The sequence below is a fragment of the Miniopterus natalensis genome, chromosome 16, assembly GCF_054644295.1.
Source record: "Miniopterus natalensis isolate mMinNat1 chromosome 16, mMinNat1.hap1, whole genome shotgun sequence".
Taxonomy (NCBI): domain Eukaryota; kingdom Metazoa; phylum Chordata; class Mammalia; order Chiroptera; family Miniopteridae; genus Miniopterus; species Miniopterus natalensis.
In genome coordinates this window covers 10,409,552-10,436,146 of record NC_142096.1, presented here as the reverse complement: position 1 = coordinate 10,436,146, position 26,595 = coordinate 10,409,552, and the positions used below count along the sequence as shown (strand labels likewise).

General features: G+C 34.4%; 1 protein-coding gene across 3 annotated transcripts in view; it reads left to right on the top strand.

Annotated features, from left to right (window-relative positions):
• NUDCD1 (NudC domain containing 1) overlaps positions 1-26,204 on the top strand; it is a 36,891-nt gene extending 10,687 nt beyond the window's left edge. Inside the window, exons 3-11 of one of the 3 annotated variants that reach the window (XM_016224282.2) lie at positions 1,432-1,617; positions 3,974-4,154; positions 5,351-5,533; positions 6,826-7,030; positions 11,860-12,004; positions 15,761-15,886; positions 22,826-22,985; positions 24,881-24,952; positions 25,745-26,204. In XM_016224282.2, the coding sequence (XP_016079768.2) occupies positions 1,432-1,617; positions 3,974-4,154; positions 5,351-5,533; positions 6,826-7,030; positions 11,860-12,004; positions 15,761-15,886; positions 22,826-22,985; positions 24,881-24,952; positions 25,745-25,782 (1,296 nt within the window). In that variant the 3' untranslated portion in view covers positions 25,783-26,204. Of the gene's footprint in view, positions 1-1,431; positions 1,618-3,973; positions 4,155-5,350; positions 5,534-6,825; positions 7,031-11,859; positions 12,005-15,760; positions 15,887-22,825; positions 22,986-24,880; positions 25,511-25,744 lie in introns of those variants that run through there. The other 2 variants (XM_016224283.2, XM_016224281.2) reach the window with 2 other exon arrangements.
• Positions 26,205-26,595: the final 391 nt, after the last annotated feature.

Sequence of the window (26,595 nt, the reverse complement as noted above, 5' to 3'; positions counted from 1 at the left end):
AGATTGGGCTTGTCATAGGTGACTTGAGGGGAAGATTTGGTTGTTCTAAACACTGTATGCTGGCTGTCTTTGTTACTGAGTTACTTAATTCAGTGGTATGTAAATCACTAAAATACGAGTACGAAAAGAAGGAAAGGTGCTGTTTAAACAAAAACTAAATTGTATGCTTTAGAAACAATGGGTAACTAAAAACCTTGAGCTAATAAGGATATTGAATATAGTTTACTTAAATCTTATGTACTCCCATCTAAACAGTTCTAGGAGCCAGGGAATGAACTGTATGAATCAAGGATTATTTTTGTCTATAGAAAAATTGTTCACTGTAAAATAAAACAACAAAAAATTAATTGAGTACAGTGTATGAGAGGAAGTTTATTTTCTGAATTGTAGGCCCTTTTATATTTTTTTCTTGTAAAACATTTTAATGATGTAATCCATCTTACAGCTTTAAATGATGAGGACATGACACAAAAAAATGTGTTAACAAAAGCCTAATAGTCTAAACGTGGTGTTTTCATAGGCACTTATAGCATGATATGGTATTTCTAATTAGTTAAAAATGCTGATCATTAACTCTAAATTTAACACTAAAGACTAGATTACTGCCTGGCCGGGTGTGGCTCAACGGTTGAGCGTCGACCTGGGATCCAGGCGATCAGGGTTCGATTCCCGGTCAGGGCACATGCCCGGGAATTGTGGGCTCTATCAATGACTCTCTCATCATTGATGTTTCTATCTCTCTCTCTCCCTCTGCTTTCCTCTCTCTGAAAACAATAAAGATTTTTTTTTTTTTTTTAAAAAAGACTAGATTACTGCATTGTGTTAGTTATTTATGTATTTCTATGAAACAACTTTCTTTGGTGACTTATCACGATCATGTCATTAGGTATATATAAATGTTGAAGAACTATGCTGTACATCTGTAATTAATATATGTTAACTATATTTTAATAAAAACATTAGTGATTTGAGACAATAAACATTTATCATCTCACAGTTTCTCTGGGTCAGGAATTAGAGAGTGGCTTAGCTTGTTTCATCTCAAGGTTTTTCATGGAATTGTAGTCACGAAAGATGTCAGCCTAGACTGAGTGATCCAAAGGCTTGACTAGGGCCAGTGGATGCACTCCTAAGATGATTCACTCACAGAGCCCTCAATTCTTCCCTGTGTGGGTCTACCATGTGCTGTCCAAGAGAGAAAGCAAGGTAGATGTAAAGTTTTCTATGACCTAATCTGAGAAGTCACATAACCATCACTTCTGCCATATTTTATTAGAAGTGTGTTGGTAGTGCAACTCATACTCTAAGGGAGGACAATTAAATTCCTTCTCTTGAGGAGGAGAGTAACTACTACACTGCAGATATTTATTCTCTGTGTGTGTAGACCAAGGAGAGGGAGGGATTCATTTATAATATTTGGCTTCTTTTTAGGACACTGCCTTAGGAAAACCACGAGAGGTATTTCGACTCCCTGCAGATTTGGCAGCATACGACAATCGCCTTTGTGCATCTATCCATTTCACATCTTCTACCTGGGTTACCCTGTCAGATGGAACTGGAAGATTATATCTCATTGGAACAGGTGAACGTGGAAATAGTGCTTCTGAAAAATGGGAGGTGAGGGTTTTTGTTTTTTAATGCAAAGCCTGGAGTATATATATAAAGGACCTTAATGACTTTGAAATAATACTTTTTAGGGATAGTTTATGTGTGACTTCTTGGTTTTTATTATATATAATGTTTTGAATATCTCTTTAATTAAATGATAAAGTGTATGTCTTATTACAAAACTGATATGTTAACCATTCCTATTTTGATCTGGGGTCAATACAATTGTCAAGAACTGCATTCACTTTTTCAGCAAATACTGAGTATTTTATATATGTAAAACAGTACACTAAACATTGACATTGCCTTCTTGAAGAAGAGTTGGCCAGAAAATTACATTAGCCTGTCGTTTCTCCTCCACTCCTGTTAATCTGCTGGTACGTGCTAGCACGCGTCCGTCGCACCACTCCGCTAGCTGTGTGGTATGTTTACCAGAGTGTCCCCTACTTAGAAAAACACACTACAACATAAACACAGTAATGGGCCAATCGCTAAGATGCCATTTTTACTTCAGTTTTCTTCACACAATGTAACAGATTCAAATTTGAGGAGCACATTAGTATTTTAATAGAAATAAATAAGGAGCTAATTTCTTTAGAGCCTCAGTTTTTAAAAGAGGAAAGATGGACACTGCGTTATACTAAAAAGAGTATTGCGGCTGTCTGAATTTCGGCAGGTGGTCTTTAGTTCTGGGGAGATAAAGAGATACGTACTTAAAATATTTATATCTTACAAAATTTTATTATCAGACCAACAGATACTTATCAAGGCTTTAATTATTTGAGAAAAATAAAGAAGGCTTTAGAACAAAATGGCTCACTTTTCTTACTAGGTTATACTAAATGATATAATACCAAGTTGTATTATGTTCAAAAACCTAAACAAAACACACAATACATGACCAGAACAATAATATCCTGTTAGCGAGGGGCCTTTGCAGGCCTTTGTGGTCAGCTTCAAATATTCATTGGACATCGTGACATTTTCTGCTCTGGCCTCCAGTAATAATGGTGGGTTTTCCCCTTTTTCTTACTAAGGTGATGTATATAACACAACTGCCTGACACAGTTGGAAGGCATTTGGAGAATGATGGGCAGGAAATATATGAATGAGAATTCATCTGCTATAAAGCTGTATTGATTCTGTTGGTCTTGAGCAGGAAGAGAAACACCTTCCAATTAAAGTAACACTGCATATTTAGCTAGAAAGGGAATTCATATGGGTTTATAATTCATTTGGTTTCTGCTGTGTATATCCCCTTGGCACATATTAGGCCTTCAATAATGTTTTAAAAATCAATTAAAAACTTGAACGGAGTTTGTCTTCAGTGTACATTGCTGTAATGAAACGAGGACTCTCTGAGATGTTTCAGTTATTAGTTTTAACTGGGGGTTGAGGGTAGGTGGGAAGAGATGGGACTTGGGCATTACTGAGTGGGAAGAATACTATGGAATACAGGTCAGTTTAAGAAACAGTTTAGGAGAGGTTTAGGACTTTGGGGGATTTGGTGTAACAGAGAGGAAGCTTAAGGTAGGAGTGGTTGGGGGTGTCGTAAGGCTTAAGGGGCCAAGCAAGACTGATGGTGATGACTGAGGTGTAGATAGAAATCGGGCAGGAATGCTGCCTGCTTTCCAGGTGTGTGGACTCTAATATGATGGGTGCATATCAACAATATCACAGTTGAGTTGCTGAGCTTGTTCAGAATGGAAACTTGAACCTGACAATTTATAGCCCAGACATCTACCCATCTGGTCTCATTCCAATACCTTTCCTGCACATGAGAGAGAAACAGGAGCAAACTATAAACTAGCTCTCCTTGTACCTGGCAAAACTTACTATTTTTCCTTCTTCCCTTTTGTCTCCCCTAGTCCCTCAAATAAAAGCAAAACCCCGGCAACCAACTAAAAACCTGTCTTTATTCTGTTTTGAGTATTTGAGTTTTTGTTGTTATTTTTCTGCTTATGGAAGACTTTAGAATGGATTCCAAAGGTCTCCTATTTGAATAATTTGGACAGAGTGGCTCACACACATAGGGAAATTGATAACATTAAAGCACACTTTTCTTTATAAGGCTTTCAAGTAGGAGCAGACACGAGGGGATTCCAGACATAGGCTTAAAAAAAATAAAAGGAGCTAATTTGCATTTTTTAGTTAGGTGTTTTTTTCAACTATTTATTTTTTCATTTGAAAATGTTTTAGAAATCAGTCTTTAAAAACTTCTATTTAGTATTTAATAAAAATGTAAGTCTTTTAGATTATGTGTAAGATTAATTGTTGTGTTGTCAGGATTCTATGTATTCCCTCTGCTAGCTGCATTAATGTAATATATACATTTTGTGTGTGTCATCTTTTTTTTCTTTTCTAGATTATGTTTAATGAAGAGCTAGGGAATCCTTTTATCATAATTCACAGTATCTCATTGCTGAAAGCTGAAGAACATTCAGTAGCTACCCTACTTCTTCGAATAGAGAAAGAAGAATTGGACATGAAAGGAAGTGGCTTCTTTGTTTCCTTGGAGTGGGTCACTATCAGTAAGAAAAATAAAGGTAAAACCTAACATATCCTGAATCTCTCCATAGTGTGCAAAGCTGTGACTGTAAACGCTGTTTGCTTTTTCTTGGGTATTGGGTTATGATTCTAGGACCTGCCATCCAGTGGAATGGAATATCGGTAGATAGTTATAAAAATAATAATGTGCTTCCCCAGTCAATTATGACTTTTTGTATAAAAGGAGAGATTATTTCATAATTTTTGAAGAATTCAAAGTGTATATTTTTAATATATACAAGAATATATCTATCTGTATACGTACACATACACATATTTGCAAAAGAATTTACATATACAGGGTGGGGACAAAAGTAGGTTTACAGTTATTCATATGGAAAATAATACAGTAGTTAAAAAGTAATAATACAAGAATAAACTGTTTCACATACAACTGGAAACCTACTTCTGCCTTACCCTGAATATAAAACTTAACTGTAAATTAATTATAAATCACAGTGTAATTGAAATATAAATTAAATATAACTGCTTAGATGGAAATGAATACCTTTAGTTATTAGATCAAAATTGTGCTTTCTATCTAGTCTAATTGAACTTTGCCATCTGTTTCCATCCTCAGGAAAACTCTTAAGTTTTTGTTGCCCAGAGTGCTTCCATGTGTAGGAAAGTCCTAACTTTTCGCCTGTTTGGAACTGTCAGACTTCTAACTGGGACATTAAAAATGACTTTTTCATTTATTAATTAGAATTCCTTTAATGGCGTGGCCTTGCCCTTTGCCAGTGCTTAGCTCTTACTGACTCATCATGTGGTTTTTCCTGTAGTTGAGCACTAAGGAGCTTGTTTCTGTGACTGTTATTTTTCTTAGTGTGATAGTGGCTACCCTGTGTGGCTGTTGAGCACTTGAAATGTGGCTAGTGTGATTAAGGAAATGAATTTCCAATGTCACTTAATTTTAATTAAATAGCCACTTGTGACCAGTGGCTACCACATTGGATAGCACAATCTAGAACAATTTTTAACAAACCTAGTATTTTAAAATAGGGATCTATTTACAGAATGTTAGGTGGTCAATTTTTTAATTCCTTTTTATCTATAAAGACAACCAGTAGTATGCCTTTTAATAGTACATTTAAAATATTTAATTTGAATGCAAGTAACGTACAGATATTTTCAGAATATTTTTATAATACAGCTTTTTATTATTTTTGTTCAAAAATACTTGATCTTCTTTCAGATAATAAAAAATATGAAATTATTAAGCGTGATATTCTCCGTGGGAAGTCAGTGCCCCATTATGCTGCTATCGAACCCGATGGGAATGGCCTAATGATCGTCTCCTACAAGTCCTTCACGTTTGTTCCCGTTGGTCAAGATATTGAAGAAAGTAAAGATGAAGACATGTCCGATAAAGTCAAAGGTAATTTTATTTTTCATCTTCATCGAGTTCACGTGTATTTTTATGTGTATGAATTTGTCTGGTTTCTCTGCCCAGTTATGTTTTACCAGGTCAAGATAGGTGCCTAATTATTTTTTAATATTTTTCTATATTTTTCAGAATAATCTTTGTAAAATATACCACCTAAATAATGGAAACTAGTTCAATTTAATAATTTCATAATTACCAAAAATGTTTAAAATATATATATTAGCTTATCTGATTAGATGTTTAATCAATACTTGGCGAGAGAATAAATAAATAATGCCTATTTGTTGTTGGCAAAAGAGCTGTCATATTAGTATTAAGGATATTAATCTTTTAAAATAAGCTTAACTCTTGTTCATTTTAAGTGTATACTAATGTACATATTTTTACCTTTTCTACTAAACTGAAAGGAAGTTCCTTGAGGGCATAATCACTGACTGTTTTCTGTGGAGACTGAGTGAAGGTTTGTAATGTTTTTAGAATGAAAAGAGGAACGAAGTCTTTCAGAAGTTGTTTACATTTGTATGCAAAGAATATATATTCTTTTAAAATATTCACGAGATATTTAAATATATATATCAATATAAAAATACCCTTTCTGTCATCATCACTGTTCATATTTCTGATGTTTATAGCCAGAGAATAGCATATTTTTAACAGATTTTCACAGTATTCAACCAATACATGTATTACTCTTTGACTCTACCTTTTTTGTTACTTATTTAAATAAAAATTAGTTTTTCTATTTTTTAAATATTTATAGCTTTCTAAAAATGAATTTTTGGAAAAGTATTTGAAAATAGTAAATCAATAATATTTGAAAATTGTTTTCCTCAGGCTTATAAATATCACTTCTGAATACAACAGCTGTGCTTGGTCCCTTTTAGTTAGCATCTTAACAACTTGGATTCCTCATATGTGATATGTTTTTGTTAGATTACTTCTAAGATCCCTTTCGGAGTAAATTCTACAGTTCTGTCTTAATTCTAATGTTAAACTCTCTTAGAACTTAGCCAGAACAGTCTTTTATATTTCTAGACCACATGGCCTTTAGAACTTAACTCCTTAGGTGAGCAATTGTGAAGAAAGGCAAGAATGCCTTAATCCTGGGAACCATTTTGCCTAGAAGCTAGGACCCTGTGAGAAGATCACTAGGAAATATGCTCAGTTTCTTTTAGATAGGTATTCTTTCGTGTCTTCTAGTCTCTAATTTTATATAAGTCTTTAGAACTGGCGAAAAAAATGCTTACTTTTTATTACGTAATGCATTTTTGTTTTTCCAATAGAGCCTCTGTATTACTGGCAGCAGACTGAAGATGATTTGACAGTCATGATGCGGCTTCCAGAAGACACTACCAAGGCGGACATTCAAGTACAGTTTTTGCCTGATTGTGTTAGCATTGTGCTGAAGGGTCAGAGGTTTTGGGAAGGAAACCTCTATTCATCTGTTGATCATGAAAGCAGTACATGGATAATTAAAGAGAATAATAGGTATTTTTTACAGTTTTATTTATATTTAAAATTTTATTTTTTATTATCTTTATATTTCCACAGTAGTTAGCTCAGAGGTGAATACTATAATTGGTCTGTCTCTACTGCTGATTATTTTTCAGGTAGATTAAAATTGGAATTACCATGTCAAAGAACATAGTTGTAGTTAAGATTAAAGATACTAGTTATAGTTACTGCTTACATTACATTTATGTGAATTATAGTTATTGCTTACATTTATGTAAATAACTAGTTATAGTTATTGGTTACTTTACACGGTAATGCTTTTCATTACCAGCTTCGGATATAATAATAGTAACAACAAGAATAATAGGTGAAAATGGTTATTTTAATTTGTACTTTTTAAACTTTTTAATGGAAATAATTTTTTCTTCAACCTTTAATTTGTTGACTACATAATACATTCCCATTCTTTAAAATTTAAGGTCTGTAAAAGGGTATGCGGGGTTAAGTCTCCCTCCAACCCAGGCTCTCAGTCACCCATCCCTAATTCCCCACAACACTATTATTATACATATTCAATTAGCATATATATTATTTTCTTTTTTAACAAAAAGGTTTTCAACACATACAACACACAGTTATGCAGCTTACTTTTGTTGACATAATCTTGGAGAGCTTTTTATAAAGAATTCATAATTACTTTTTACTCTATTTTATGGCTTCATAGAATTCTACTCTGTCAACTGCATAATCATTTTTAAAAATTTGTCCTCTGATGTTGGACTTTTACATTGATTCCAGTCTTCTTCTGTGGTGATAACTGTATATACAGAGTGTCCCCAAAAATGTATACACACTTTGAATAATTATTAATTCCAATGTTTCTTTTCAGATTTAACCCATTGGAATTAATAATTATTCAAAGAATATACATTTTTGGGGACACCCGGTATAAGATTTCATGTGTGGGAATATACATAGAGAATAAATACCTACAAGTGGAATGGTTCATATTTCTTTGGAAATTGTGGATAATAAATATTTTTTTAATGTAAATTAGCCATTTATATTTCTTTTGTGAATTGTGTGTTCAGGACTTATACACAAAAAAATAAATGATAAATTCATCTTCATCCAAATAAAACTTTCCTGTACATCAAAACTGAGAATTTCTTCTCTTGTAAAGACACCATTAAGAGAACAAAGACACAAACCATAGACTGGGAAATGGTATTCCCAGTACTCATATCAAACATAGGACTTATGTTCTTAATATATAAAGAAAACCTTACCACAAATGCATAATAAAAGACAACCCAATTTTTTAAATGGTCAAATGAATTAAAGAGACATGTCACAGTAGAAGATACATGAATGCCTAGTTAGCACATGGAAAAATTATTATTAGTCAGGGGAATACAAATCAGAGCCAGATGGGACACCATCACATGGCTAAAACTAAAGAGACCGACAGTATCAGATGTTCGGAGCACCAGCAACTTGCACATTGCTGGTGGGAGTGGAAATGATACAATGATTTTGACAAAATGTTTAGCAGTTTCTTATCACGTTAAATATATAGTTTGTAACCCAGAAAATCTACTACTAGATATTTACTCAAGAGAAATTAAATGCATGTTAAAAAGTAAAACAACCCCTCCTTAAATTTGTAAAATTTATATTCATAAAAGCCAAAACTATATTCATAAAAGCCAAAAATTGAAAACAGCTCAATGTTCATGAAAAGGTGAATAAATAAGTGGTATATTCATACAATTGAATGCTACTATGCAATTAAAAAAGAATGAACTACTGATAAACACAAGAATATGAATGAATCTCAGAAAGGTGGAGTGAAAGAAGCCAGAGACAAAAGAGTACATACTGTTTGATTCCACATATATTGTGTTCTAGAACTGGCAAAACTAATCTGTGGTGATTCAGATCAGAACAGTGGTTACCTCTGAGGTGTCAGAGGATTGACTGGAAAGGGAACACAAGGGAACTTTCTGAATGGTTTAGTATCTTCCTTGTGTTATAAAGTTGTATGCATTTGTCAAACTCAATGAATTTTACTCTTAAAACCTATGAATTTTGTCTATAAATTATACCTCCATAAAAGGAGTATTAAAAAAGGGTAAACAAACATTAAGGGTTTTATAAAACTAATCATCTAACCCCACTACTATGCCTGTTTGCAAATATATTGCCCCAGGTACTTCTGCCCCAATCATTTGGATTAATAAAATTATTCTCTTTCATTATATATCAAGTCCTAGTAATTATTGAATTCAGTGGTGGATTAATAAGCAGTATTAGGAGCTTAATTTTTTAAATGGTCACATTTGTTCAGAAGTGGGTGTAAGTTAGATATTTTTACCATAATATATAATTCTTGATTAGTAATATATGACCTATGTGAGCCTTTGATATGAGTCTAAATCCTGGGAGTATAAGAAATATATATTTAGATTAAAAATTTTTTAAGCTTTAAAAGCAGATATCCTGAATTCATTTTATTAATGGGGAAATTTGATGACTTGGTTACACTTTTTAATATATTATTTCAAAAACTCTGTTATTTGCCTGGCCAGGTGTGGCTCAGCCGTTGAGCGTTGACCTAGGATCCAGGTGATCAAGGTTCGATTCGTGGTTCAGGGCACATGCCCGGGTTGTGGGCTCGATCAATGACTCTCTCATCATTGATGTTTCTATCTCTCTCTCTCCTTCTCCTGTCCTCTCTCTGAAATCAATAAAGATATATTTAAAAAAAATAAAACTCTGTTATCTGAACAATTCTTTAAAAAATATTTTATACTTCCACATGTTATATTTAAACATATTTTGTGTGTGAGAGAGATATTTGAGGGTAGCATTATAACATGGCAAACCAGATAGAATATATTCTTAAATATAAGTCACTAAGCGGTAACCCACCAAAGGTCTACGAGAATAGCTGTACCTCATGCAGATGGTTTCAACATACATGAACATAGACCAGTATTGTTTTTCCATTAAATTTGATGTGCTTGATTACTACTTTATTTTATAAAAGGTAATTAACAATGATGTGTAGGTGGGATCATTGGTTTACAAACATGATTTTATGTACTTGATTAAATTATTCATATCTCATTTTCAAATAATGTTCCTTCTTACTATGTATGGGGTTTTATGTTCCTTTGGGCTTGTTTGGCAGGATTTGATACTAGTATTAAAATATCGAAATGCAGTTGTGCAAATTTAATGATAGATCATAATTTTTTTACAACTGAGATTGTATGAACTCTTTCTAACCTCTTTAGGTAGCAACTAAGAACAGTATTTATACATTCTGGTCACTGGATAAAGTTCTTTAGTAGTTATTTACATATATTTTTGCAAAGAGGCAGAATAGTGCAGTAGAGAAGAAGTTGGACTTGGAGCCAGACTGCTTACTAACTTGTGACCATGGCAATTTCTTAACCTCTCAGTGCTTTTTCTTCTTACTTGTATAATGGAGATGTTAACAGTCCTTATTTTATTTGGTTGTGGTGAGCAGTAAATGAGTTAAAACATGTAAAGTGCTCAAGACGGCACCTGGAATATGGTAAACACCTGGTCAGTATAAGCTGCTGTCATTATTTTTATTATTATCATTACCTTCATCATCAACATCATTATCAAGATTAGCTTTCTCTTTAGAAAATATAACTAAACTTGGTCATTATTGTTTGTGGTGATAATTTTAATGCTAATGATAGGAACTCATGTTACATAAGATATTTTGTATAGTCTCTTAAAAATAACTAATTTCAGAACATTCTAAAGTGTTGTAATTCATGAGGTGGTGATAATAACAGCCTTGAAAAAGAATAGTTGATAAGTTTGCATGTCCTATTTGATAATTACGATAATAGTTATTATTGTGTTCTTGCGATTGTTTGCTTGCACTTGTGTTCCAGGGCATGGGTTAGTATGGCGCATGGAAAAGGTCGCTTTGCTCTGGAACAGCTACTACCCTCCCACTCCCCCACTTTTCTCTGTATTACAGCTACGGCTGCTCCCAAAGCATCTTACTTAGATTTCCTTTCCTACTCAGGAGGCACATAGGCAACTCCCTATCCTCCTATGTCCACTGTTTGCCCTGACTCAGTGCTCTCTCCCTTTACTGCTGCAAAAGACCTCCATCTCAGGATTCCTTGATAGGCCCTTTTTATTGCATTTGGAATTTGTATATAATGGCTTAAATGTACAGAATTAGATTTTAAATTGATAGAAATCATATTAACTCTTTTTCCTGTTTTACCAGTTATTACTTTTCTAATTCCTACATTTCTTTTCAATTCTTTAAAATCTGTATTTTAAAAATTAACATTTGTATTGATTTAACCTGCCTGATCTTTAGATTAATAATCATATATTATGGCTACTAGTTTGTGAAAATAAAGTTAATCGGGTCCCCACACACAGAGTTGCCTTTAGTTATAGGATTTTTCTAATTAACTTTATGTACCCACCCCACCATTCCCCAGTGAAATATCTCATATGTGTTACTTGCATTTCTGTTATTTAAGTTTGGTAACGCTGCACAGCTGGACTACAACAGTACTTTCTGGATTGTTTTACTCTTTCCAATTACTGCTCTCATCAAGCCATTTGACGTACTATTTCCAATGGTACTTTCTTGTTTTTTAAATCTAAATTACCCTTGGATTATAGATTTATTTTTTATCATATGCAAAACTAAAATGAACACAAAATTTGATAAAACATCTTCTGGACACCAGAGGGGTAATTTCTATGGGAGATTCTTCCATTTGGTATTGGTCATATTTTTGCACAGTTGCTTAATATAACATTACTTTTCTCATTTAAACTTCTAGCTTGGAGATTTCCTTGATTAAGAAGAATGAAGGACTGACTTGGCCAGAGCTCGTAGTTGGTGATAAACAAGGGGAGTTTATAAGAGACTCAGCCCAGTGTGCTGCAATAGCTGAACGTTTGATGCATTTGACCTCTGAAGAACTGGTGAGCAATTGCAAGAATAGTTTGACTTTGTAAGGATCGGAAATGTGAGGATTATGTCATGTTTTCAAACATTGCTTTGCTCTTCTAGGGTAAAAGACAGACATTAAGCATTGCTGCCTGATGTTGGAATATGGCTTAAAATTCCAGTACCCATTCTGTACACTGTTTGAATACATATATGTGGGGGGCATGTTTGTAGGATGGATATGCATGTATGTCTGCATCTCTTTACCTACACACGCATGCTTAACGACTGATATGTTCTGAGAAATGCCACGTTAGGTGATTGTGTCATTGTGCAAACATCACAGCGTGCACTTACACAAGCCTAGATGGGACAGCCTACTGCACACCAAGGCTAGATAGTATAGCCTACTGCTCCTAGGCTGCACGTCTGTACAGCATATCACTATACACGTCAACACAAGATTAAATCAAGCACAAGAGATACTGATGCAATCAAGAGATGCAGTAAGCATGAGATGTGTGAGGCAGCTGCTGGCGTAGCATGGCATACTGTTTTATAGCAACCTTTTAGTAAGTAGAAAGATTACAGTCTAAAGTAATTAAAAGTATAGTATAGTAAACTCAAAAACCAGAAACATAGTCATTTATTATTATTATTAAGTATTAAGTTCTGTACTTAATTGTATGTGCTATACTTTTATACGTCCGGCAGTGCAGTAGGTTTGTTTACCCCAGTATCACCACACACACATGAGGAATGCATTCCATTGCAACCTTACGATGGCTATGACATCACTATGCAATAGGAATTTTTCAGCTCCATTATAATTTAATGGGACCACCATTGTATATGCAGTCCGTTATTGACTGAAACGTCATATGCAACACACGACTGTTTATAGACAGTCTCCTTTAGAAGAATAGACTGACCAGTGCTGACAGGAACAAAAATCATGATTTCATTGTCTACCTTGCTAATAACCTACTTATCATCATTGAAATTTTCTAGGTGATCTTAGAATATCACAAGGGGTATATATATATATCACATACAGTACAGTTGGTTTTGATTGACGAAGTAATTCACTGTAATGATGACAATACACTACTTATTCATCTGTGGGATTTTGGTGACTATATTTCCATTCTGATAACTTTTTAAGATAATGTTGAGAACTTGAACAAATATTGTATAGCAGCAATACACCAGAATTTCAGTTATATATGTTCATTCACTGAAAATTATATCAGCATACGTAAACTGACATATTACCATCTGAAATTGTAGTGGTGAAGAAAACTGTATGAAGTATTTATACTAGATGGTTAGTTACATCCTAAGGTAAAAAGGAAAAATTAATTAGAACATTTGAAGTAAATGTCTCTGTCAAAAGAAAACATAGCCAAAATGGAGAAACTAAGTTTCATGTTTGCTAGCAGTAATTAAAAATTTCTGAAATCACTAGAATTCATAAATAAGACTATAAAACTTTGATTTCATAGACCTGTTACAATAAAGAAGCCATGCAGACTGATTGCCCTCGTTCATTCATTCAGCAAGTATTTTTTGTGATAGGGCTCTGAGGACACAATAGTGATTCTAGTGAAGGCTTGTTTTGAGGTTGTAGATAATTGTTGCTGCCTCTTCACACTTGATGCTTTCAAATGAATATTGTTACATATGAGGAAGGTTATTTATGCCTGAATCCCAGTGTGTTTTTTACATTTTGAAAAAAAATAAAGAACATAGAATCTTGTCATCTGCAACTGAAGTCAGTTTTGTATTTTTCAGATCTTTATACTTTTTCTTGCCTAACTGCATTGGTTAGAACCGCTAATCCACTGTGAAATAGAAATGGTAAATAATGAAAGTAGGCATTCATGCCTTATTCGTGATCTTGGGGGGAAAGAATTGAATATTTCACCATTAAGTATGATGATTATTTTCATCAGATTGAGTAAATTTTCTCATTTCCTAGTATATTGAGAATTTTTGTCATGAAAAGCTGTAGAATGTTATCAAATGCATTCTCTTTATTTGTGGGATAAACCCCACTTGGTTATGACATTATCCTTTTTACATTATTGAAGGGTTTTGCATCTGTATTTTGAGGAAAGTTGTCTGTAGTTTGTTTTTACCTTTTTACTGTGTTTTTTTCCTTTCTCTTTTTTTAAAAAAAAATCCAGCTTTGGTATCTGGGTAATGCTGACTTCATAAAATGAGTAACAATATGTTTCCCTCGTGTCCTATTTCTGGAAGAAATTGTGTAGAATTGGTATAATTTCCCTTTAAATGTTTGATAGAATTTCCAGTGAAACTGTCTGGACTAGAGTTTTCTTTTTTGGAAGGTTTTTAAAAAGCCATGAATTTAATTTCTTTAATAGATACAGGATTATTTTGGGCATCTATTTCCACTGATTTTTTTTCTCAGTTTCCAATATTATTCATTTTTATTATTACATGTATCTTTTTCTCCCTTTTGCTTACTTTGGATCTATTTTGCTCCTTTTGTTGTTTGTTTGAAGTAAAAGCTTGGGTGATTGGCTTTTGACCTTTCTTTTCTGGCCTGAAGGATTGAATGCTGTACCCATCCTTGTAAACACTACTTGAGCTGTGTCCCCCAAACTCTCAGCGGTCTTCTTAATCCCGTTAGGGACTGATCTGACTTGAGGCTGGATTTCAGTTTTCTACATGGTTGATATTTATTCCTTGTTGATTCTTACTCGTCGGGCGGCAAAAACTTTCATGAATCTCAACTGAAAGTCTGGGTTGTTTAGTAGCGCTTCTCTGTGGGCCATAATCTCTCATTTTTCTCTCCCAAGCACTTTGATGATATCAAAACTCAGCTCTTTAGTCCCTTATCTGCTGCTTCCACCTGTGTTTTTCAGTTCAGTTTGGAAATCAGTAAATGGCTCCAGGAAAGCAGCAAAGAGTATTGGCTTCTCTTTTCTGATATTCCCTTTTCTCTGTAATCTTGTCCTGTTAACTGGCTGCCTGGATAGTCCTGAAGTTTTCATTTTTGCCTTCCTATCGCTAACATATGGGTAATTGAAAGGGGAAGGGAGGAAGGAGTCTGGCAGGTTCTTTCTTTATTCCACTGGACATACGTATCTTCTTGAGTCACTGTTAATAAAGGCCCCAGCAAATTGCCTTCTCAGTGAGCCACAACCACCAGAATTGTTTCCATTGACATCTAGGCTGGAGCACACAACTGTAACTAGGTACTCCACATCCCAGCTTTGACCTCCAAGTTTTCATCAAATTAAAAAATTGGGGGCCATTATTGCTTTAACATTTTTTCCATTATTCCTGACCCCTTCCAATTACTCATATATGAATTAGACCATTTGATATTGTTCCACAGGTCACCAGGGTTCTGTGTTTTTATCTTTTTGTCTTCTCTGTGTTTCAGTTTAGATAAGACTATTATTATGTTTCAAGCTCACTGTTCTTTTCTTCTGCAATACTTTATCAGCTGTCAATTCTATTTTGTTTTCCATTTTAGATATTATATTTTCATATCTAGAAGGTAAATTTAGTTCCATTTTATATCTTATATATCTCAACATGTTTATTTTACATCTTCGAATATATAGAACCTGTTTATAATAGCTGTTTCAATATACCTTTTGCTGATTCCATCATTTCTGTCTGTTGATTAAATTTTTACTGCTCATGCATCTGAAATTTAGTTTTTAATTTTGAGCGTAATGTTAACATTTTAAAGTGTGAAGAAATCCATTCTCTTATTGTTTGTTTCAATACTTATTTTATTTTCTGGTCTTAAGAATCCAAATCCAGATAAAGAAAAACCTCCTTGTAATGCTCAAGAGTTAGAAGAATGTGATATTTTCTTTGAAGAGAGTTCCAGTTTATGCAGATTTGATGGTAATACATTAAAAACTACTCATGTGGTAAGTTCTTGATAATGATTTTTCTAAAAATTTGTGAAGAGATAGAAGTTACTCAGATGAATGATAATTGACTGAACAAGTATATATGTATATATATTTTGCAAAGATGACTTGATTAGCAATTACTGGCTGTGTTATAAATATCATCACTCCATAAAGTGACAGCTTTTCATCACACACCCCCAATTAAAAAATGTATTGCTTTGGTACTATTGTATATTTGATATTTTTCAATTGGCTTTTTTAAAAAATATGTTTTTATTGATTTCAGAGAGAGGAAGGGAGAGGGAGAGAGAGATAGGAACATCAGTGATGAGAGGGAGTCAATTGGCTGCCTCCTGCATACCCCCTACTGGGGATTGAGCCCACAACCTGGGCAGGTGCCCTGACCAGGAATTGAACTGGCAACCCCTCCGTGCAAGGAACGACACCCATCCAGCTGAGCCACACTGGTCAGGGCGTTGCTATATTTTTAAATCCTCTTTTTGCATGAAACATTTTCTGTATTTAGGGGTATTCATCTAATAAAGAATTACAGAAATCAAATTAATAAGTCACAGACTAAGTCTTGATAAACTGATTTCCACTTCATAGTCTCATTAGCAGTGTTTGTAGTTATTGCCTGTTTTGCTGCATTTTTACCTTCCTCTTCAATTTTTTTGTTGGATTTTACTAATTGGTGTACAAGATATAGAATCTTGTTTTAGTCTTTTTTTTTTTTACTGTTGACTTTTTCGTATATTACTTTTGACTATTTTTTTGTGAAGAATTTTATTTTTTTGTTCTAGTATTTCTTACTGCTTTGACTGTTATAAATGTAGGAAACCCTTCTATATCAAGTGATTTAACTTTTTCCTGTTTTGTTTTGTTTTGTTTTTCCCTCTGTTTTGGAATTTTTATTTGACTCCTTAATTCACTTGGGATTTTTAAACCTCTCTTTCTGGTATGTTATAAATATATAAATTGGTTAATTTTTCTCCCCCTAAAATTTGCGTTCTGTTCAAAAGCTTTGAGAGGTGTGCCTCAAGGTACTGAAGAATGCTGCCTGGACTGGCTTGTGGTAATTCCTGTGTTCCGGGGTGTGTTCCTCACCTTTGCAGATGTAGATTTTTTTTTTTAATTTAGAACTTTATTAGATATATTTGCTTAGAGGAGTCACTAACCATTACATAATACTACATAATCAAGGGCATGTTTCATAGAGTTATTGATGTGAGAAGTGTCTTCATAGTAAATCAGTGGCTAATTTAGAGTTTTGCATGTAGAAATTAATTTAGTCTTATTACTAAAACCATAAGTGTTGGGCATTGGGAGTCTCAGGCCAAGCAAAAGCAATAGAAAAGAGAGAACAATTTGTTCTTTGGTTATTTTGTTTTTAGACCTCTCAGTCTTTGATATAGGCCAAGAAAATTCTTGAAAATTTCTGCCAAGTTTGGCCTAGTGTGTTTCTTTGTCTTGTAGAAGTTGAGGGGAAAGTATATTCTAGCAAAAATTTAGGGAACCAGTCATAAGTGTCATGGGGATTTGATTCACTAACCTTTCCTCATCTTTTTTGGATACTTAACTTTCTTTACCTAATCGCTAGTTATTACAGTACTCAAAGGATGTATAAAAATGAGCACTTTCAGATTATATACCTATATAGACAAATGAGGTAGAACAGCAGACCAGTGGCGAGGCAGACGTGCCACTAAAGCAGTACCAAAATTAAATACTCACTCTTACAACTTCTACATCTGCCCTTCTCTCTTTCCCACCACTTTTGTTTTGATATCACAATTTACATCTTTTTATCTTGTGTATCCTTTAACACATTATTGTAGTTATAGTTATTTTTACTGCTTTTTAAAGAATTTTTATACTAGCTTTATAAGTGATTAACCCACCACCTTTACAATGTTGGATGATTCTGAAAGTTACTACATATTTATCTTTATTAGTGAGATTTATACTTGGTGCTCTTTCATTTCAACTTGAAGGAATTTGTGTACATTTCTTGTAAGCTGGTCTGGTGGTGATGAACTCCTTCAGCTTTTGCTTGTCTGGAAAGTGTTTCCTTAGGCCCCTAGATGTGTAGTAAATTAGATGCTTGCATCCCATGCCAATGCTTTAAGGTAAGCACGTAAGCCTTTCACAGAAAAGTCTGAGCAGTTTTCAGTCTGCACGGGGCTTTTAAGAACCGTTTCTCAGTTCATTATAACCTTGGAGGTCTCATGGATACAAGCCCATTGGCTTTTAAAGCTAGGTGTTTTAGAGCCTCGTCTCTCAGATGTAGGTATTAAAAGTTATAGTACCTGATGTGTTGGGTTCAAATTCGCTGCTCTTCAGGGTGAATGAAGCTCGGGGTTTCGAGTTCCTTTCTGATTATGGGTCACCACGCCAGGAGTGGGTGGGATTTTGTAGTTTGCTTGATATGTAGGAGTTGCTCAGCTAGTTTTGGATTTTTTGTTGTTATTGTTTTCCCAGAGGAAATGGATCCATATATAGCTGTAGATTTGGTGTGTTCACATGAGGTGGTGAGTTCAGGATCTTCTTCTTCTCCATTTGGAACTGGAACCTTCTAAAGAGTCTTATTTTTGGTTCAGTTGGATTATATTTGAGACCAGAGTTGGTTTTTTACAACAAAAAAACCTCATTTTTCTATTATTTGTCATTTTTTTATAAATATAGGCAAAGATTCAGTGAAGTAAAATTACATAACTATTGCTATTTGGGTATAAGTGGAATAGCTATCTCTAAATTGAACAGCTCCAATAATAAGTACTAAGTCCATCTTCTTTCTAAAGGCAGATAAGTGTATTGTATGAAAGCAAAGATCTACCTGGTCAAATGTAGTTTCTTGGTGTACTCAAGAGGGTGTGTCAACTGTAATTTAAAATAAAAAAATGATAAAAAAGAAAAAGAGGATATGAGTTGGCTTGTCACTGAAGGAGACTGCAATATTTTGGAATGTCAGTGGCACATCCACTTTAGGAATCCTGTAGTACTTTATCGACAGTTTGTACTTCTTTCTGCAATGTTTGTTGCAAGTTCTCTTTCCTTGATTTCACTTGTCATGACTTTAGATAATTTAAAATTACCTGTATGTGGAAAAGTCAGTATATGTTCTTATAGTTTTAGGAAAAAATACTGTAACAAATGGTCAGAACTCTATATTGTAAATGACAGATTTCTCAAAATATAAAATTTCCTGAAAGAAGTGTATTTTGGTTAGAATTTGGCATTTGGGAAGTAAAATGTTAAATAAATATATGCAGCAGCACACTAAAATAGAAATATTAAGTATCGGAACTGAAGAAGGAAAGTAGTAAGATGTGGTTACTGGGGTGTGAATGGGTGTTCAAAGTTGCAACTCAGGATTTGATAAGACTTCTGTGCCATTGTTTATAAACACCAACTTTAAACATGCCACACATGCACAACTTCACAACTGACTTTAACTGACCAAGCAGAATATACACATATTTTATAGTATGTGGATTACCATATCTGAAATAGTGCCTAGCCAGGGAAATACTCTGGTGGTTATTTGGTAACTACTGTAAAATGGGCTTTGGAAGAGCATGCAGTGATAGTGATTAAGAACATGGGTTTGGAACTACATTGAACTTAAATCCTAACTACCACTCATTAGCATCTTAACTTAAATCTTTTAACCTCTTGAGGTTTAGTCTCCTCTTCTATAAATCAGGATTATATTCCTTATTCTCAGGAAGTGAAGATTAAATAAAGTAGTTGTGAAATATGTATATATAGAAAATATGTGTATATTGGTCTCTTTCCCCAGTTCCTGGCACTGTGCTCCTAAAACCCTTGTAATTTCCTGAGAAGAGCACTAGGAGCATCTTTTGTTCTAATATTTGGTCTTTGATCTGGCTCCTGACACAGAACCCCTAAGTCCCCTAGAATTCAATCCTAGATGAAAGGAGTGTCTTTTGTTCTGATGGAGCAACTCATGGTGGGCTCCTAGATCACTTCAAGATTGGGTCTGGTCACTCGAAGAACCAGGCCGTGATTAGTAGCTTGGAACTTTCAGCTCCACCTCTCATCCTCCAGGAAGGGGAGAGGGCCTGACTGAATTAATGATTGATCATTCCTATGTGGTTAAACCTCCATAAAAATCCTCCAAGTACGGGGTTCATAAAGCTTCTGTGTTGCTGAACACATAGAGGTACTGGGAGGGTGGTGAGCTTGGTGAGGGAATGGAAGCTTGGTGTGCATCCTCTATAGCTCTCACTATGCATCTCTTCCACTTGGGTGTTCATCTTTATCATATCCTTTTGTAATAAACTGGTAAACATAAGTGAAGTGTTTCCCTGAGTTCTGTGAGGCATTTTAGCAAATTATCAAACCCAAGGAGGGAGTCATTGGAACCCTGATTCATAACCAATCAGTCAGTAGTACAGGTGACAGCCTGGGACATGCCATTGGCATCTGAAGTGGGATGGAGCAGGGAGTTTTGTGGGACCGATCCCTTAACATGTGGAATCTGATGCTATCTCCAAGTAGACTCTTTCAGAACTGAATTGAACTGTAGGACATCCAGCTGGTGTTGAAGAATAGTTTGATATGTGGAAAACCCACACATCTGGTTTCAGAAGTGTTTTGAGTGGTGGTAGTGAAAGTAACTGCAGGGAGTGTTTTTACTTACAAAGTAGTAAGATACAGATCAACTCAGTATTTCATGCACAGTAAGAATAGAGTAAAACTTAGCAATTTATTGACATAAAGAATATGAATTTTGTATTAAAGTGTCATGTCATTAATTTTTCAATCTGGTCTCCTAACAAATACTTTGTTTCTGAATAGATAAAACCTTTCTCTTAATACTACTTTTTAATTTAATTTGGTAATAGCAGTGATTAAGGGTTGTTTAAATGTCTTCACTTTGACATTTAATCTTCAGAAGTCTTTAATTGCTAAATGTTCTACGAAGAAAAGAAAAAGACAATTTACTACTTGAAATTCATGTTTCAAATTTTTCTCTGAGAATATTTTATTCAATTGTAGTCTTCACTGGTACTTCAAAAGTAAATATAACCTTTTCTACCATAAACATGAGAATAGAAGAAATACGGAGTTATGTTTTATTGGCTAATGGGTTTATAGATTGAAGCAGTTTTTCCTAAGGCAATAAGACATTTATTTGGCATTAACAAAGAATGAGTTTTCCAACTAAGTAAATTGTCTAATGTAAATTAATTCTTTTAATTGTGAAAACTATATTTAAAGTCTTTTTCATGGCATCTTACTAAAACTTATTATTTGCCCAAAATCTTACGTAGAGCGTTATGAAGAGAAAGTACTTTTTTTTTTTGATGTTAAATGGCATCAGTGTGACATTCTATCTAGGAGGTAGAACGCTGTGTCAAAGGTATGGCAGAAGTAAATCACGTGATGTGAGATTGCTGTTTTTGTAATTAATAGTACTTTGACTCTACTCTGTTGGAGGTATATATAAGGTATGTATGTGGGAGTGGGAGATAATATCTAAGTCTGAGTGAGGGGTCCATCACAAGAGACCAGCACCGCCATCCTCTTATTTTCAGTAGTGAGCTCTCAGTGGTTCTCCTTTAACTTGGTGGTTCAGGGCCCTCTGTTCTGTCGTGCATTCAGGCATGAGAGGATTAGACAACAGCCCTTTTCATTGTTAGTGCTCAGCACATCCTTAAGGCACTTGGCTTATGAAAGTAAATGCATTTTTATGAAAATATTATTTCAACCCATATTTGTATTTCAGTTATTCTTCTGTGAAAGCCATTGGTAAACAAGTGAGAATAGCTAGCGGGGTGAGGGGGGGCCGTTGTTGCAGGGAAGGGGGCTGTAGCAGTATCAGGTCCATCAAGCTTACTATAAAAGAAGGCCAGTTAGTTGGTGATTTTGAAAATAAAGCTGACTCAGCCAGTACTGTGTGCTGACACAGCTGTACCAGGAAATCCTCTTGCTGGAGAGCCCCCAACCCCACCAACGCTTCCCCTAGTGAATACTGGTCAGGGCTCTGTGGCTAATGTTAACCATTTACTCTCCTTTCTGCTCTAAAACTGGTGGAAGCAATTCAGTATTTATCAGGTACTATGCATATTTCATGTTTTCTGCATTGGACGTGATTTTGTTGGCCTTTAGACATTTTAAACTGATAACATTTCTAATAAAGACTATCAGTGCAAACTGTTTCCTTTAATAGAAGTATTCCTGTAGATGGAATCCGGTTGAGTCTCAACTTGATTATTTTGTATTAAAATGAATTTCTTTAGGCCTCAATATTGCAATAAAGCTTATTAACATAGTAAACATTCTTGACATTGATACTGTAATTAAACATTATACCAAAGTAAGTAATTTGTAAACAGACAGACCTGAGTTTGAATGTCAGCATTAGGATTTTTCTGTGTAGCCTAGAACAAGTTACTAAAGCTATCCACATATGTCCTTTCATCTATTAAATGAAGATAATAACCTTGTGGGTTGTTGAAATTATAATATATCTGACATATAGAATGTGCTCGTGAATCCTAGTAGCTATCATTATTCTTGGTAATTATTATTACAAGCTAGCATTTGTAAACTTTGTATTCGTATACTGTGGTTCAAAAAGTATTCTGTTTATAAATTGGTGTTTTATATCACGTTTTAAACTAGTAATTCACAGTTAAGAGGTAGTTTATCATAGTGGTTAAGACCATAAACTCTGGGTTCAAATCTCAGCTTCACGGCTTATTACCAGGCTATTCTTGGGAAGTTACCTGAGTGCCCCAGGCATCACTTTTCTCAGCTTGAAAATGTAGGAAGCAATACCACATTTCTCCCAGGGCATTATGAAGAGTTAATCAATTAAGTATATAAAAAGTCTAGAATAGATGCTGACATAAAGTATTTTTGCCATCATCATTTTAAATAATTTGTTGAGTAAGATATCATTTTTGTTACTTTTTATTTTAGGTGAATCTTGGAAGCAACCAGTACCTCTTCTCTGTCATAGTGGATCCTAAAGAAATGCCCTGCTTCTGTTTGCGCCATGATGTGGATGCCTTACTCTGGCAACCACACTCCAGCAAACAAGACGAAATGTGGGAGCACATCGCCACTTTCAATGCTTTAGGTATACAGTAAGCTCTTTTCCCCTTTAAAAAATTTGAGCTGTCCTAATTACATTGGGATTGATTTCTGCTATAATGCGGTGCTTGACTATAGTTGATGAATGTCAGTACTTTTGGAACAGTAGGACTCATCTGTCTTCATGCTTGTACAGAAAATCAATGCAGAATAGAAATCAAAGTGGTTATCCAAACAATTGAAATGTGGTAATCAGTCATCTGTTTATTCCAATTAAGCTATACGTATTAGAATCTGAACCAGGAATTTGACTGTACCCTCCATGGAACTTGTATTCACGGTCTTCAGAGTAATCTTCAAAACTACACAATTGCTCTAAGGTAACGCACGTCAGGAGGCATCTTTCCTGGGATGTACGTGTGCAGAGAGCAATTCTAAATGAGGACACTTAGGGAAAATGAGGATAAGCAGAAATAAAATTTATTCCACTAAAAGGGAAAATGCCAGTCTTAAAACTAGAGCTGGGAAAATTTTAAACTACATAATTGTAGACTTACGCAATAATTGATTTTATATCAAAATACATTAGTATTGTGTGGGAGAAATTTTTCACGTGTACTAGCCACAGTTACTGCTTTACTGAAAGGTAAGTAAAATCGCACATTTTGATTGCTGTGTGTGCACAACCCAAACTAGAGTAGATTTGTCACGGTCCCTTAGAGTTAATAATATAGCTGCTAAACTGGTTAACTGAGACTCCAAATGGATTTTTATGACCTGAAATAAAGTTTGATTAAATAATTTAACTGCGTATTTCTAGCCTTTCCACTATAATTCCTATTTTTTTATTCTCTATCCCCTTTTTTAGTAAGAGGAAACTCTTATCATAATTTTTACATGCTCAGATCCTCCATTTGTATCCCCAGATCCCCTAGTACAGAATTGTGTTGTGCTTGAGTTTAAGTTAAATCAACTTTATAGTAGATATGTAGTCTGAAGATATTATATACAGTATTAATCTTGTCAGGGTTACCCAGAGAACTAATTCTAAGCCACTCAAATAGGAATCTACATCCCATTTTTCCTTCTCAAACTCTGCTTAATATTAAAACACCAGTATTTTATCTGCCTGCGCTCAGAGCTTCCTTTGCTCATTCATTGTTTGGTGAACTTAATTTACATTAGTGTTACAGTCTTTATTACATGTTATAGCTGAAAATCCTAATTTATATTTCAGCTTTTTTAATTTGTAAAGATAATTGTTAAAAAGATTAATACTGTTTTTTTCAAAGTTTAAGTAGTTTTCAAGGGATTTCCTAATGAAGTCTTTAAAATTAGATATGTGAATTTTATTTCAAGCTTGATGTAGCCTCAAGGCTCTACTTCCGGGAGCTGAAATACAACAAAATTCTGTTACAGTGTTGGCACTGGTAGGTAAAAGCACTAGCATAGAAATAATGAAAACATATTGTGCAATTGGTACCTTCAGGAATGGGGCCTGTATTATGAACACACTCCTGATGTAACTTACAATGGTGTCCTCTAAACATTTCATATTTGTTCAGAAAAAAGAAAAAAGGTGGTATAATGACTCATCTGTGATTGATGAACCTAATTATTAAGTTGGCATTTAAAGATATTTTGGCATGTTTTCAGCATTTAAATGTTTAGATGTTAGTGTTTTAACTATTCATGGACATTACATGGTGCTATGTAGTTCCTTTCTTGAAGAGATGAAGCCATGTCTGTTTTGTTCTTTAGGTATCAAAACTGTATTTTTGTACCAATTGGGAGAGGTTGGTTGTTGCTAATCATTAGTGGTTCACTGTTGAGTATTTATGGTATAGCTTTAATTTAGGCATTTTAATTAGTAATGAATCACAACTTTTCTCCTTCTGTTTAACTTACAGTTTTTCTTTTGTTTGTCTTATTTCTTGGCAGGCTACGTCCAAGCATCAAAGAGAGACAAAAAATTTTTTGCCTGTGCTCCAAATTACTCGTATGCAGCCCTTTGTGAGTGCCTTCGTCGGGTATTTATCTATCGCCAGCCCACTCCCATGTCCACTGTACTTTACAACAGAAAGGAAGGCCGGCAAGTAGGGCAGGTTGCTAAGCAGCAAGTAGCAAGCCTAGAAACCAGTGATCCTATTTTAGGCTTTCAAGCAACAAATGAGAGATTATTTGTTCTGACTACCAGAAACCTCTTTTTAATAAAGGTAAAAACAGAGAATTAGTTACTCCAACATGTTGGCTTCTCTCTGCTGGGGAAAGTGCCAGTGGTAGCTGGAAGGCTGGGCAGTTATACTGTAACCTGTTAAGTTTTAATGTGTTAAATAAAATTATCTTGTATGAATTTTTATTTTTTAAAGGACATTGGAAATATAGTCAAGAGATTATGATTCTATAAAAGCTATGGAGTGAAGCTGAAAATTTAGAGAAAATTGGCTTCTGTAAAAAACATAAAGATACTATTAGCAGTGTAATTATTTTTTAAAAACAGGCTAGAATCTTTTATATGAAAAAAATGTACAATTCAGTGTTTAAAAATAAAAATATTTATCGTGTACTCTTTGTTCATTGATATAGATCTACATTCTGTACCTATAGAATGTATAGCATAATAGTTAAAATGGTGATTCTTGTAAATAATTAAATTTTAACTAAATAGCTGAGCTAGAGGGGAAAAGGGGAAAATACAACAGGACTACAGCAGGTCTCATATTATTAAAGTTTGCTGAGAGACCTTAAGTGTGTTTTCAAATTAAATATTGTTTATTTAATTTTTATCCATTTGCTCTTTCATAGACACAGACAGAGAGATGATAAGGTTCTACAGAAAGTAGCCCTTATCCATTACTGCGTAAAAACCACCCCAAAACTCTGTGGTTTACAACAAGAAAGTTTTACGATTTCTCAGGATTCAGTGACTTGACTGTTCTGTTCTACATGGCCTCTCATCCTCAGTAGGCTACACTGTGCTTCTTCCTGTGAGAGAGAAAACATTCCAAGAGGGCAAGCCCTGACGTACAGGCCTTACCAAGCCTAAACTTCCATCATATTCGGTCATCTTCCAGTGGACAAAGCAAGTGACAGGGCCAAGTCTAGAGTCAGTGTGAAAGGGAATGCATAGGATGCAGGTAGCAGGAGGTATGATTCATTGGGGGCCATTAATAGAACAGTCTGCCACACAAATTGTAATTTGTCCTTATAGTTCTTATATTTCTACAGTTATGAAAAAAAGAATTTTGTTTATACATTAAATTTTTTTTGCCATGAATTTTAGCTGCTTACATTATTTCTTTGGATTTCTTTTGATGTGATTTCCCAAAAAATTGCATACTTTTTATACCATTTTTAGATCTGCTTAAGTAAACCTAAAGTTTAATTTTATATTTCTTTAGGGGAGTTGAGACCTCAATATAAGAGGCAGAAAATGAAGAAAAGAGATGTAAGGTAGAAAATACTTGTTCCTAGTGTATCTCTTGCCTATCTGCGAGCGCTTGGCTGACCAGCGTTTTACTGAAAGGAGGAGAAATACGTTGGAGAGAGAGGAAAGGAGGGAACGGGATGACATGCATGTTCTAAACACTGTCAGACTTTAATTTCCTAGAGAGATGTATTGGGATGCTAGAGAAAAATTTGGCGTTCCTCAAAAC